We start from the raw sequence: 13,849 nt of genomic DNA, 5'->3' as shown, positions 1-13,849 counted from the left end.
CGAAGTTCATTGCTTTGGTGTCTATTATATAGGTGTAGATATTATGTTTAAAAAGTACGTAATATTTTGATATTCCTGTTATGTGTGTGTTTTATTTGACAACCATTAGCTGATTAGCGAGGCTTATTGTGCTGCTTTCTCAGTGAACGTTCGTTACTAATTTCTAGTAAGTTACGTGGTCTTGTGTTGGCGCGTGGTTTGCGACAAAACACAGCAGGAACGTCACTTTGACGTAAGTACCATTTCATTCGACGTTTTAACCATACTGTTGACGATACAATGTATTTTCATCACGGAGAAGATCTCTCTGGTCATGTGAAAATCCAGTTTTCATTTTAGGTGTTATTTTTCTGTTTCTTAGGTTGTATCTATTGCAATACAAGACAGGTTCCGAGGTAAGATGGGGAGACGGCGTTCAAAAAGGAAACCGCCACCAAAAAAGAAGCTCGTTGGCACTTTAGATACACAGTTTACATGTCCATTTTGTAACCATGAAAAAGCCTGCGAAGTGAAAATGTAAGTACCATGAAAAAAACGTTGACAGCAACACCGTAAATGAGGTCAACGTGCCGTAAACTGTTATACAATAGACAGTAGAGTGTACTGTCTCTCAGAGCTAGCATAGACTATTACCGGTAGCATACCGTGTTCTATCAGTACGCTGTGTGTAGCGGTACAAATAAGAGTATGTTGATAAACGGACGCACAATAACACACATTGCTGTTTTCTATGTACGTTTGACGATTTCTGCAAGTTGTTCCGTTTTGTACCGTATTTTCCATTATCTAGTCATGTAGGCATGTAGGTCTCTGTTATCATGTACAGATTACAAAACAATTTAGATGAAAGCTTGGCGTAGAGTGTTAGGCAACTCATTCATTTTATTGCCAGTCTATGCGCAATATCTACTGCGTGTTTACGAAAGCCCATGAAATCCTCAATACTACACATGATTTACAACGTTACTGCATCTGCACACACTGACGATGTTGTTCTTTTTCAACAACCAGAGTATGTATGACATCAACACTGATAAGTAACATACATCACTGTGGACTTTCATGTACTATTGCTGACATGTGCGATTGTTTACAAGTGCAACTTGTGCATTGAATTTCTCCCAAGACAAGCAGATTAACACAAAAGACCACTGGAGAACACTGCCACCTAAAAGCAGTACATAGCTTATGATTTATTGGTTTATGACCACATAGGCACTGGTGAACATGCATATGGAGCTCCGCTATTCAGAGTTTGTCAGCAGTATGTATGATCTTAAAAATTTACAGTGTTGGCCATATGAAAAGAGAAAAGTCCCTTATACAAACGGCTAATGTCAAGATTTATATATTCTTTCTTTGCAGGGATCGTCAGAGAAACACTGGTGTCATAACTTGCAGGGTTTGCCTTGAGGATTTCCAGACAAATATAAATTGTATCCTTTTGCTTGTAAATGTTGTCACAAGTTTTCACGTTGTACAAAATTGTTTCCAAGACAGGGATCCAGGAGAGATCTACCCAGTGTTTTTTGGCAATAGGGAAAGACTGTTTTAACTTGCATGGTACCTGAAACCCAGGTCCCTGCCTGACCAACTCGGGTGACAAACAGAAGACTTTTAATCCCCCAAGGTGTGAATGTTTACCTAATCCAGCTGGTGCCATTGTAGGAAAGACAGGTCTGTGAAATTGATCCTCTGATAACTAAGTAGGGAAGTAGGGTATTCCTAAGTTAAATGGAGCTTTCCCATCATGGAAAAAAGTTGTGTATTTTTTAGTGTTGAAATAATGCCAAAGGACAGGCACCGTAAATTTAAGCTTTCAACACATGCATGATGTTTATTTTCATATCATTTCAACTCAAAGGCTGCACAGCAGCAATGGTTGTACAAGAGTTTATTTTTGAATCCAAATGAATATGCAGTTGTGTTCTAAGTATTATTTGTGACTCTTTCCTCATATTTTCACCAATTCTGTCATTTACTGACCCCTTAACACACAATTTATAGATTTATCAGAAGCAGTGGATGTTTACAGTGATTGGATAGATGCATGTGAGTCAGCCAACCAGTAGTTGTCATGGTGATGAACGTCTGAGAAACCTTTAAATCCTGGTGATGCCAAACTGCCTTGTTCTTTAAGATGCACTCTGGATCGGTAACAGAGTTGTTTATAAAGAAGTGCTCCTACATATAGTTCATACTTATCTTGTACAAATTACATGCGATTTCTCTTTTTCAGAGTTAGCATACTTACATCGTGTAAATGTCATTTGCAGATTTTTTAGGAGTGTGAAGCCTCAGATCAGCGAAAGCTTTTATTTTAATTTTGTTGACAGAATGCGTTGCTGAATTGTTTTCAAAATCAAGTTTCATTGCTTCTATCATGAGAAACACAGCAAGTCAGACTTTACACTTTTTACCCCACATATGATTGCAGAAAATTTGCTTTGTTGAAGTAAATTTGACAATTTGTATTTATTCAGGAAGTTATTGCAATACAGATGGCAGAAATTTTAGTATATTTCACTTTCTTGTGTATAACAGTGTATGATTGACTGTAATTGTTCTTTGAAGTTCAAGCATTCCTGTCGAAAATTATCCATGATCAACGAACGATAGACGTTCATAAGCAGATCTTTTATTTTTTATTTGACCAAGAGCGACACCTTCAAACATTAGAAAAATATCATACTCCCCATACCACCAACTGATTATGTTGTAAGTTACAAATTTTTAAAATGAGTATGTGACATGAAAATATTTTGAAAAAGCTTTCATGAAGATATGATACAGGTGACTGTTGAACACCAATAGCAGTTGAAGTTCTGCACGCTGTCCTGTTTCCATTGTGATATACAAAACCTCTACAGGAAGTGTGTGATGGATCACAGTACATTGTACACATTCAGCAAGCAAGTGCTTTATAACTTTAAATCATTGCATTCATTAATGTAATAGCTCTGCCCTGTGCATATGAGAGCATCTACCTTTATATATTAGTATCTTGATTCAAGGTCAATTGAAGCACATTGCAATGAATAGGTGCAATTTGTATATCTTTTTATTTTGCCTTGCTTTTACGTGAGAGCTGAAACAACCAATAGTGTGTTATTATATCAGTCATTTGTATTCCTTTGTACCTGGTATGTAGCCACACCAGATGTTTTCTTAGGTACAAGGGTATCAGCACATCAGTTGTATCATAACTTATTAGCAATGAGGATGTACATTTGAAGTTTCATGAATAAAAGCAGTGCGACAGCCATGCTGTTTTACTTCCAATACTGTGGATGTGTGTATCATGTTAAGAATTTAGGATAACTCTTCATTTGGCATAGCAACACGCAAAATTGTACCAAATGGTCGAAGGGTGATGGTTGATTCAAATACAGTTGCTAATACTTCTCTTCAGAAAAAAATTATTTTACCCATAAGCCTTCAGTACATACATTCTATTCAGAGTATTAAGTAAGTGACAAATTTTTTAGTGTCAACGAAATCGAAGTCCGCTCCTACTGCCATTAAATGAAAAAATTCAGGCTTGTGCAGTGATAAGATTTGTGTCACCATGTGTTCGCATTTTCTCTGAGTCATCAGTTATTAGCCTCCAAAGTGAAGTGCACAGTTTGTAGTGGGTCGTTTGGTCTTCTCAGAGTGAAACCACATGTTTACACCGTCATGAAATGTTTTCATGTGGTTGTATGGAAGCAAATCACAATAAAAGGCTCTCGAACACTGATTTCCTTGTGAAACGTATCCGTATGATGCCATTGAGAAAAATCCAGAGATTGGTTTTCAATCTCGATAGTTTTGTGACGAAAATTTCAGATTGCAAGGGTATCTGACAAAAGAGAAAAGTGTTTTGTTGTGTAAATATGTGAGCTAACGGTGATTAGCTACAAAATGACCTTGTGGGGGCGCTCTGAAAATTCCAAATCACTGCAAAAGAAATTGGTTTGTATCGCGATGCCTATTGCTTTTGTGTAATGCTCCGTAATGACAGTGCACATGGATTGTATCCGAGGATACACCAATTAATATCAAAATTTATTTTTTTTAATGTAAATTGTATAAATTTTAAATTTCTTGAAAATCAGTCAATGACAAATATGTTCCATGTCAAGACTTAACATTCGCTTACCAGTGTTGAGTTATTTATATATTTATGTTTTTAATTCGTCGTAATCAAAGTTGTTTCTTCTTAAATTATGGTTAATATAAATTCAAACAATGCTAATTATAGTAGTTAGACAGTCAGTGTTTTCCGAGGGCGTCCGAGCTTCTGGCTTCGCTACCGGGAGTGAAGGACGCTTGGAGAGTGTCGAGTGGTCTTCGCTCCACACAAAGTCTACCCTACCGCAAATGACGCACTTTTCCTCGCTTAATACATGATATTAGCGAAGCTAAGAGGTCACTTTTGAAAGCGAGACCAGTCGTCGTCTTGCTTTGAAACTCCAAAGGCAATCAAAAGCCAGGGGTAAGGGGTCCCAACGATTTCTCAGAAATAATTCACTTGTAGTAATGTGACTGAGGGGTGAGAATCTCAGTGAGATTCTTAATTAGTCTCATGAAATGGTAATATGAGGTGATACCTTTTCACGGCGTTTATTTGAGCAGTACTCTGATACACTACATCTTATAAATTGTCTTGTATCTCAATAAAATAAGAGAAAGGGCAAACTCTGTTCAATACTAGACTTCCGAGTCAAGTATGGAAATATAGGAAAGATGAGGGTGTAAGGATTTATCTCAACTTTGACTTTTGGAAAACCAGGTGTTTGCAGCATGTAGACATAGTTTATTACCGTCACGTCAATGTTTAGAAATACATGGAGAGATTTTTATCCGTTGGTAGTCAGCATTCATGCAAAAGTGTCCAGAAGCTTTTTGGACGGGCGGGCATTTTTCCACAGTCGAGGACAGGAAAACCGCGGGCGAGCGATGGTCGTCACCTGTAGGAGGGGAAATGTTGTTATCTTGCTCAGCGTACAACTTTGGACAAATCAAGTGGGTAAGCAGGTAGTGGAATTGTGTTGTGTGCTTGGGTTTACCATAGATCTTGTTTCGCTCCAAGATCTATGAGTTAACCGACGGGGAAGTCAAATACTCGTGGCGAAAAGAGGGCAGTTGGGAACTTTTGTATTGAAAGAGGGCAAGCGATGAGATTTTCAGTTGGGTTAGAAGAGGGGAAACCAAGAGGATGGAGACAGTTGGTAGTTGCGGGGGAGACTGTTGTGAACCACCTCTTTTTTCCAGCAAATTTTAACTTCGTTAACATGCCTTTAAGCTCACTAGAGAAGTGTTTTACACGTAAACACCTCTCTTGACCATTTCTTGAAATTTTGTGGATTGACTACTAGTCCGTGGGCTGGAGGGGCCCACCGTGCACCCCCCCCCCCCCATAAACCTACTACATGGGTATTTTTTTGTCTTTGGGATCTGCTGAACTAGAAAAAAGATGTTAACATTGGATATTTTGGGATACACTACCTGTCTGCACTGGTTTTTGATTTGTATGTACCGCAAAAAATGCGAAAAATGAGTAGGGGTAGGGGGTACTATATCCTCCCCTAAATTGAGTAAACTAGCATGAAATAGCACAAACCTTACATTTTGGAAAGCTCAGATACTGCTATTTCTGAGGAATACCAACTTTAGCAAAATTGATTTGTGTACATAGAATAGGACGACTTTAAAATGAATTTTTTTGAAAATTTTGAAATTTTTTACCCAAAATACCATGTAACAATTGTGATTTACTTTTATAAGCAAAATTTTCACAACTTTTTGTGTTTAAATTATTTATTCCAACATATTAAACAAGAAAAAAGTATTAACATCAGATATTTAACTATACACTACTTCTCTGGAGTCAATTTTGAATTGCGTGTATCTGTATGGGGTGTGCAAAAGCTAGGGGTAGGGGTACAACATTCTTTCCTTGATGAAGTAAACTGGCTTGAAATGCCATATACCTTATAGTTTAAAAAAGCTGAGATACTGGTCTTTCAAAAATGCATAAGCTTTTAGTAAAAAAATATGACGTCATAGAATTGGATAACTTTAAATCGATTTTTTCTGGTAATTCAGTATTTTTAACCGGAAGAAAATACGATAACTATTGTTTCCTCCCAATGAAGCAAATCAAAAAGATTTGTGGATGTTTTTTACTAATTGCAATGTGCTGAAGAAGAAAATAAATGTCAAAATTAGGTATTTACAATGCATTATTGTCTCTACTCACTAAAATTGCAAGTTTCGCTACATTAGTATATCGTGAATGGGCATTTTATTGTTATGCAATGAACTAATGCACAGCCTTAAAAAGAAGACTTTAAAACAAGCACACATAGTCATATTGCCATTTTCTCCTTAAAGTAAATAGATTGTTGATGACTATCTATTTTTATAATTTACTTTTTAAATATTTTTTTATAAAATAAGTTTGATAAGACGTATTTGGAAAATTGTCTATGCCTCCTTGTCTTACTTATACAGCAAGCATTACTAACAATCTATTAGGCCGTGGGCTAGAGGGGGCATCTACGTGCACCTCCCCCCCAACCCCACAGGATAACAAACCTTTATTTTTCAGAAGCCTTTGGATCCCTAGAATAAGAAATATGATTTGAACAGACAAAATATAGGGACTGAATAGCTGTCACGGTCATGTTTTGAAGGGTACCGCAAAATCACGATTTTTGTGACCCACATGGATTTTTGTCGAACCTGTCTTCATGTACGTCATCTGCTGAGCTTACTGTTTAACATGACCTGGCTTATGGGGTATCATTAGAAAGGTGATTTATTCTTCTTGAAATTGGTATATAGTAATATGCAACATCTTCTATAGTTTTCATGATATAGGGCCATAATTTACCCCATACCCCAAAGTTTATGTCGCAAATTACTGTCAAAACTAATCTAAATTCTACCAATTATTTACCTAGACATAATACAAAGGGTAATGCTGTGTATTAATTTTGTGTTATTTGCTACAGGTACATGTTAGAAACCTGAAACTTTTGACAGAAAAAATATGGGGATCCTGTAGCTGTAACAGTCATATTTTGAAGGGTCCCGCAAAATCACAGTATTACTGAATCACATTCGTTTTTGTTATACCTGTCTTCTTGTAAGTCTTCTGCTGAACTTATTTTGAACATTACGAGGTATATGCGGTATCATTAGAAAGTTAATTTACTTTTCTTTAAAATGATATATTGCAATATGCAATATCTTCTATAGTTTTCATGAAATGAGACCAAAACTTACCCCATACCCCAAAGTTTTATGTCGCAAGTTACAGTCAAAACTAATCTCAAATTCTACCAATTATTTTCCTAGACACTTTACAAAAGGGATGCTTTGTATAAAATATATTTGATTTGGTACAGGGACATGTCAAAAATATGAGTTAGACTTTTAACAGACAAAATATTGGGATTGAATGACTGTTACTTGCATGTTTTGAAGGGTACCGTGAAGTCAGAGTATTACCGACTCGATATGTTTTTGTTAAATGTGGTGTCTTGTAAGTCATCTGCTGACCTAACTTTGTATCATAGCCTAGCTTATGGGCTGCCATTGGAAATACAATTGATTTGGCTTTAAAATGACATATTGTAATATACAATATCTTCTGTAGTTATCATGAAATAGGACCAAACCTTTAATTACAGTACCGTACTCTAGCCAGGGAGTGGGTTCGAGTATTTCTGTGTATTTCCCTTGTTGTGCCGAATTATTCTAGGAGTTGACCGAACTCTGGCCTGATGACAAATGCTCTGCCAAAGGATGACTAGATAAGACACCTGACCCATTGTTTTGACGTGATCCTTTTATGGTCGACCTTTGCCCATGGCCGGCCGAAAGCCAATATGTTGCTATTGATACGAAAAATCTGCGTATGCGATCAAATTTAAGTGTGAGGCTGTTTTGAATTTAAAATATAGTTACAGAAATATTTCCCGTGTCGACATACGTCAAATGATATGTATTAATGAGTTTGGCTTTTAAAAAAATTCAGAAAAATGCTCCTTTTGAATTCGGTCCACTCAATCGTTGTGATCAGAAACGTCCTTGCGAAACTGACCCCGTAGCCCTCTCTAGCTCGGTTTTGGACAGAGCCCAGGTCAATGTATCATCATAAGAACTCGGATCATCACTAAAAAGTCCAGTGCTGACAAACAATGTCTGTCTATCTCATTGCCTTGATACTAATACTGTCAGCATGGTATCTAACCACGAGAAAGCGACCCAAGAACCTTCCGCCGGGTCCCAAGGGACTACCGCTGGTGGGAAGCGTCCTCACCATGAGAAAGTTTGAGTACCTGCACGATGGTCTGGAGCAGCTCCGACGTGAGTACGGAGACGTGTTCAGTCTGAGACTTGGCTGTAGGCTCTTCGTTGTTTTGAACGGATACGAAGCTATTCGGGAGGCGTTCATCGGCAAGAGCGAGTTTTTCAGCGACCGACCGGGAATGCTGAGTATGTGGCAGGCCGTTACAAACAACGGCAAAGGTAAGGAGTCAGGCGTAGTCCGACCACAGAGAAGGAGAAAATTCCTTGCCTGTGGTCGGACATCTCTTTTCAAGTCAATGCTCCCACCATGGACGTAACCCCATAGACGTAAATCATAGTGCGATAAACAATTAACCAAGCACGTATGACGCCAGAGCGGCTCTGTATCCATTGTCTGCTCTCCGCAGGGTTTCATCCAGAGTCGCGTACGTCACGCAAAGCTACCTGTCCGACTCATTTCACTTAAACAGTGTTTCACTGAAGTCAGTTTGTGAGTCTAAGTTATTACATTAAAGCCCCGTTAGCCCTTATCATTTTGCATTTTGCTCACCAAAAACACTTGAAAATGCTCCGATATTCGGATATTGATTCCCGTTATTAAGCCATGTTGTCTTTCAAATGTCAATTTTTCAATCCTAAGTCGGCGATGGATTTCTTCGATTGTTCACAGTTTGTTGTGTGCTCGCTCGCAGCGGCCTTATATGACTTTCAAGTCGAAAGTTATTTACTTATGTTTTAAGAAAAACCGTTCTTTGGTCACACTTTGGTAAGTTACAATTATACTTTGATTTCAAACCTTATAAAAGAATGCAAAGGGAAATGGCTTGTGAAGCTTTAAAATAGCATGTTTTACACGAATATTGGCATCGCTGATGGTACTGTTAAAAAAATGAATAAATTAGTCACACATGCTATTTCGTTTGATATGATTTTGCATCATCGAAATTGATGCAAAGGAATATTGGTCACCGACAAAACTAGTGGTATGTTAAAAACTAGCATCAAGGCATCTGGACGACATAAATGGCAGTGTATGTTTTCCACGCAATTGTCCATGTGTCAACAAACCAAAAAAAAAGGGAAGTATTTCCACCTGCACGACAAGAAGTTTAACACAAGGCTGATAGAAAGTTTTTCTATAATATATTGAAACACAGAATAAAAGATGCTCACATAACATGGCACTAGAATGTCGGACTTGTCGTGAGACATAGTCTGGGCAGAATGAAGGGTGGACAAGTAAGTCAGTTCTGTTTCCTAAGAAGGATTTGCAAATGGCTTTAGTTTGCTATTGTTATAATGCAATGTTTTCCAGAGACATGTCTTCAAGGTCCAAGAATTAAACGAGTGTTACAAGCACTTTTTTGATTCAAATACTACTGAAGTGAAAGCCGGGTTGAAAGCGATTATTATAAGATTTGAGGCATTTGAAAAAGGAGGGTTATTATGTTTTAGGGTAAGAGACGACTCGGACAATAAGTATTATAGCAGTGTCGCGTCACCGCAATCTAACACTAATGGACCAGGTCGACAGGTCGTGTACCTAAACTGAGGCACCGCTTTGAAACGGTAAACACACGCAACATTCTGGTTCAATACAGGTACATCATAACTGTGGTTGTCCAATTATTTGTATTTGAACAGCATCAACAAAGGGGTCAAATTAATTTGCACAGGCGTGGTAGTAACATGTTGATATTCGTTTCGGCGATCATTGTCTGTGGTACGTCCATAATTGAATCAAGTGCAAAGCTAAAACACGATCATTCCACAAAACCAAGAACAATAACGATGCTATTATTTCAAAATTTAAATTCTTCAGATCATTATTTTTCAAACTTATGTCTTTAGACATTGTGGACAAATTTTCTGATGAAAAGACGCATGACGTCTGAATATATTCTCATAATTCTGCGAAACAGGCGAGATTCTTATGTCTATTATAGCACAAAGACCATTGAAATCCCCATTTGATGCTCTTAAGGTAGAATGCACCTCGGGGACAGAAATTCGGGCCTGCAAATTTTATCAATTTTCTTCTGACCTACCACTTGTTGGGGCTCATTTTGAAGCTCTCGGCGAAAGAAAAGTTTTCACCGTCTTAGTTTTTCAAAAATCAAAAAAAATTATTTTTTTCCATAGAGTTAACACAGGGATGGCGGCCATTTTGAATTTCAAATATCGAGAAATCGCAAGTTATTTGTCTCTCTGGTACCAAAGTTTTCACGGTGACCCCTGATTTTTATTCTTGTTTCGGTAAGAGAATGGTTGAAAGTTTCACTGAGGAAAGTGAGAGCAAAAGTTTAAGTCTTTCACTTTCGAGGTGCATATTACCTTAATGCAAGGGTCGTGAGAGCGTCCTCTGTCGGTGAATTGAGATAGGTCCCCTAACATCTTTTCACAGTTATTATGGCGTATTGGTATGAAGGATGACTAATATTACTGGTCCCAGTCCTTAGGAAAACTAAGTGTATCCAAGGGAATGATCTTTTTTATTATGTATATAATGAAGGGTCTCATTTTTGTAGAAAAATCGAAAATTGATTTTCATCAATAGATCTAACACATCGAAGACTGCATTGTCTGAACAGCTACATAACTTTTGAATAAAAAATATAATTGAATAAAAAATATAACTTTACGTAGAACGCGCCTCGGCGACAGATATTCGGACTCTCAAATTTGTACAATTCTTTTCTGATTTACCATTTATAGGGAGCTTATTTTAAAGTTCTTGGATTTAGAAAAATGTTCGCCCTCTTAGCTTCTTTCAAAAAAAATCGTAAATTTTATTTTTCCCCGTGGAGTTAACACATGATCTTGAATTTCAAATATCGGTATATGAAGGTAATTTGTTTCTCTTGGACAAAAGTTTTGACGGTGACCCCTGGTTTTTATTCTGAATTTGGCTGAGTAAGGTTGAGAATTTCATTGAGGAAAGTTGGAACAAAACTTTAAGTCTTTGACTTTCCAGACACTACTACCTTATCTAACGAAGCCTGGGGAGGACATATTTTTGCGTTGTAGCCTCATTTAGCATAATAGATGGCAGATTTCAGACCGCCACATCGATTACCATGCTCTGAAATACAACGCAATACAACGCAATAAGTTTTAATTCAATATATGCAGGTAGATACCAACAAGAAACAAGATTCTATTGTCATGATACTTTTAAAGAAAAATGTGCCACGAACGGGTCTTGTTCTTGCTTTTCTTTATCCAACGGACTATTTAAAGTTCCGACGAAAAATAAAATCGGGGTCTTCAGCGGCCAAATGGCGTACAATTTCATGCTTACCGTACGGCATGGTCAAAATAGCATACGAAAGCCCCAACTCCTTACCAAGCTTACTTTCAGTGTTCTACCGTTCTACTGTGTTTCCTTGAATTAATCTGCATGAGTTAAATAATTTCTAAATAGAGTATTTTAAGGCATTTTTTACTTTTCCCACTTTCAAACTTTCAAACTCTCTGTGTATAAGCGTCACCCACGAAACGAATCATAGCTTCTTTGACCACTCTCCAGCATAATAAGTTTGGATGATGTGTTCAAGGACATTAAACTTGTAGAAGTATTTGATTCATTTACATATTTGTGTTATAGGCATTGTTGGATCAAGCGGAGCAACATGGAAGAAGAGCAGAAAGTTTGCCCAGGGAGTGCTCCGACAGTTCGGCATCACCACCAGAAAGGCCAACTTGGAACACCGCATACAGGAGGAGAGCCGCTATCTGGTCGAAGAGTTCGACAAAAAGAAGGACAAACCATTCGAGCCGGAGCCTTTGATCACAGGGGCAGTAGCAAATATCATATGCTCTCTTGTCTTCGGCCAGAGGTACGCATACGACGACGCAGAAATCACGAAGTTTCTTGGACTCGTTGACGGCGTGGTTCACGTCAGTCTGAAAGCCGCGGCAGTCGATGTTATTCCGATAGTAAGGCACGTTTCCGCACCTTACAAAGAACTGGTCAGCTACATGACTCAAATTTTTAACTTCTGCAAGGGAAAAATTGACGAACATCGCCAGTCCTTCGACCCCGACGACATACGAGATTTCATCGACGCCTATCTCAAGGAAGTCGAGTCTGCGAAGGAGACCGACGCCGAGCAGCCCCTCACCGATGCTGACATGGAGGCGGCCATCAAAGATTTTTTCTTCGCCGGGATCGAGACGACAGCCATCGCATTGACGTGGTCGTTGATCTACATGATCACGAGACCGGAGATACAAGCTAGGATCCACGACGACATCGACCGCGTCATCGGGAGGAGTCGGCAACCGCGCCTCTCCGACGAGGAAGAATTGCCCTACATAACGGCGACGATGATGGAGATTCTCCGCATCGCGACCATATCGCCGACAGCAGCTCCGCACTGCGTGTCTGCGGATACGGAGCTCCGGGGCTACCACATTCCAAAGGAAACCATCGTCCTGCCTCATCTGCGATCCGTGCTCTACGATCCGAAGATTTGGCCAGAGCCGGAGAAATTCGAACCGGAGCGATTTCTGAACGAAGACGGCACCATCAAGAAATTCGACGAACATGTGCCGTTCAGCGTAGGTAAGAGGAACAACTAGAGTCTGCAAATATAAAAAATGTTGCCACGGTCAATACGTTTATACGTCTTCGTTACCGCATGAAAATAGAAATCTGGTACTGTCTGGTCTAAATATTCCCCGCTAAATCAGTCTGCAAATTGCATTCGCCTGTTTTCATTTTTGTTCCACAAAGTCTACCATTCCCTTTCCTTAAGATAGATGGGAACGCAGTGAATGCTGTGATGACGGCAATTCTGAATTTCAAATATCGGTAAATCTTTAGTAATTTGTTTCTCTAGCACCAAAATTTGCACGGTGACGCGCGATTGACGACAAAAAGTCAACGAACCAACTTGAAAAGAGTGCTTGATCGTAATTGACTTATTTGTTTGCTTTTTCTTCCCTCCTCTCACAGGTAACCGTATCTGTTTGGGAGAACACCTTGCTAAGATGGAGTTCTTCCTGTTTTTCACCAGTTTAATGCAACAGTTCAGTTTCCGCATTCCTGACAACTACCCAGCCCCTGACATGAAACCCTTATTCGGTGTGGGATTGAAACCCAAGAGTTACTACATTCATGCCGAGAGGCGTTAACATTCACGTCACGGGTGGAGAGGGGCAATATTGCTGGACTTCATTCAAAGTTGCTTCAATAGTTTTTTTTCGGAAACAAACATACCGGCCAACTAAATAGCTGATGCTGTAATGTATATACAGAGAATGTGCTTTAATATACCTTTACTGTGTTTCATTTGTTTTCGCAATATCCCGTTACATATGTGTTGTATTTTACACCTCAAACTCTTTCAAAATTAATTTTATTTGATATGGAGGAATGACTACAGATTTGTATTATTTAAGAAGACCGAGTGATTGATTTGAACATGCTGTATATCTTACCACTTTTATTGCAAGTGCATCAACCTTTTCTACTCTTGCACCGCCGGAATTCATAACAGAAACCAGGTTGTGGTTGAAATGTATACGATCAGTAGTATGA

General features: G+C 38.6%; 2 protein-coding genes across 3 annotated transcripts; both read left to right on the top strand.

Annotated features, from left to right (window-relative positions):
• Positions 1-112: 112 nt before the first annotated feature.
• Positions 113-3,282, top strand: LOC139138443 (transcription elongation factor 1 homolog). Of its 2 annotated transcripts, XM_070706827.1 has the most exons (4): positions 113-232; positions 362-516; positions 1,366-1,436; positions 2,008-3,282. In XM_070706827.1, exons 2-4 carry the CDS (start codon positions 401-403, stop codon positions 2,070-2,072), a joined length of 252 nt encoding a protein of 83 aa, XP_070562928.1. In that variant the 5' UTR covers positions 113-232; positions 362-400; the 3' UTR covers positions 2,073-3,282. The 2 variants fall into 2 exon arrangements, with proteins under 2 accessions (XP_070562928.1, XP_070562929.1); XM_070706828.1 differs by lacking the exon at positions 113-232 and having other exon boundaries at positions 262-516.
• A 4,722-nt stretch (positions 3,283-8,004) lies between these two features.
• Positions 8,005-13,681, top strand: LOC139138440 (cytochrome P450 2J4-like). The gene is made up of 3 exons (XM_070706824.1): positions 8,005-8,523; positions 11,912-12,871; positions 13,265-13,681. Exons 1-3 carry the CDS (start codon positions 8,193-8,195, stop codon positions 13,441-13,443), a joined length of 1,470 nt encoding a protein of 489 aa, XP_070562925.1. The 5' UTR covers positions 8,005-8,192; the 3' UTR covers positions 13,444-13,681.
• The last annotated feature ends 168 nt before the right edge of the window (positions 13,682-13,849 follow it).

The sequence above is a fragment of the Ptychodera flava genome, chromosome 8, assembly GCF_041260155.1.
Source record: "Ptychodera flava strain L36383 chromosome 8, AS_Pfla_20210202, whole genome shotgun sequence".
In the NCBI taxonomy this organism is placed as follows: Eukaryota; Metazoa; Hemichordata; class Enteropneusta; family Ptychoderidae; genus Ptychodera; species Ptychodera flava.
This window is presented reverse-complemented; position numbering and strand designations above follow the sequence as displayed.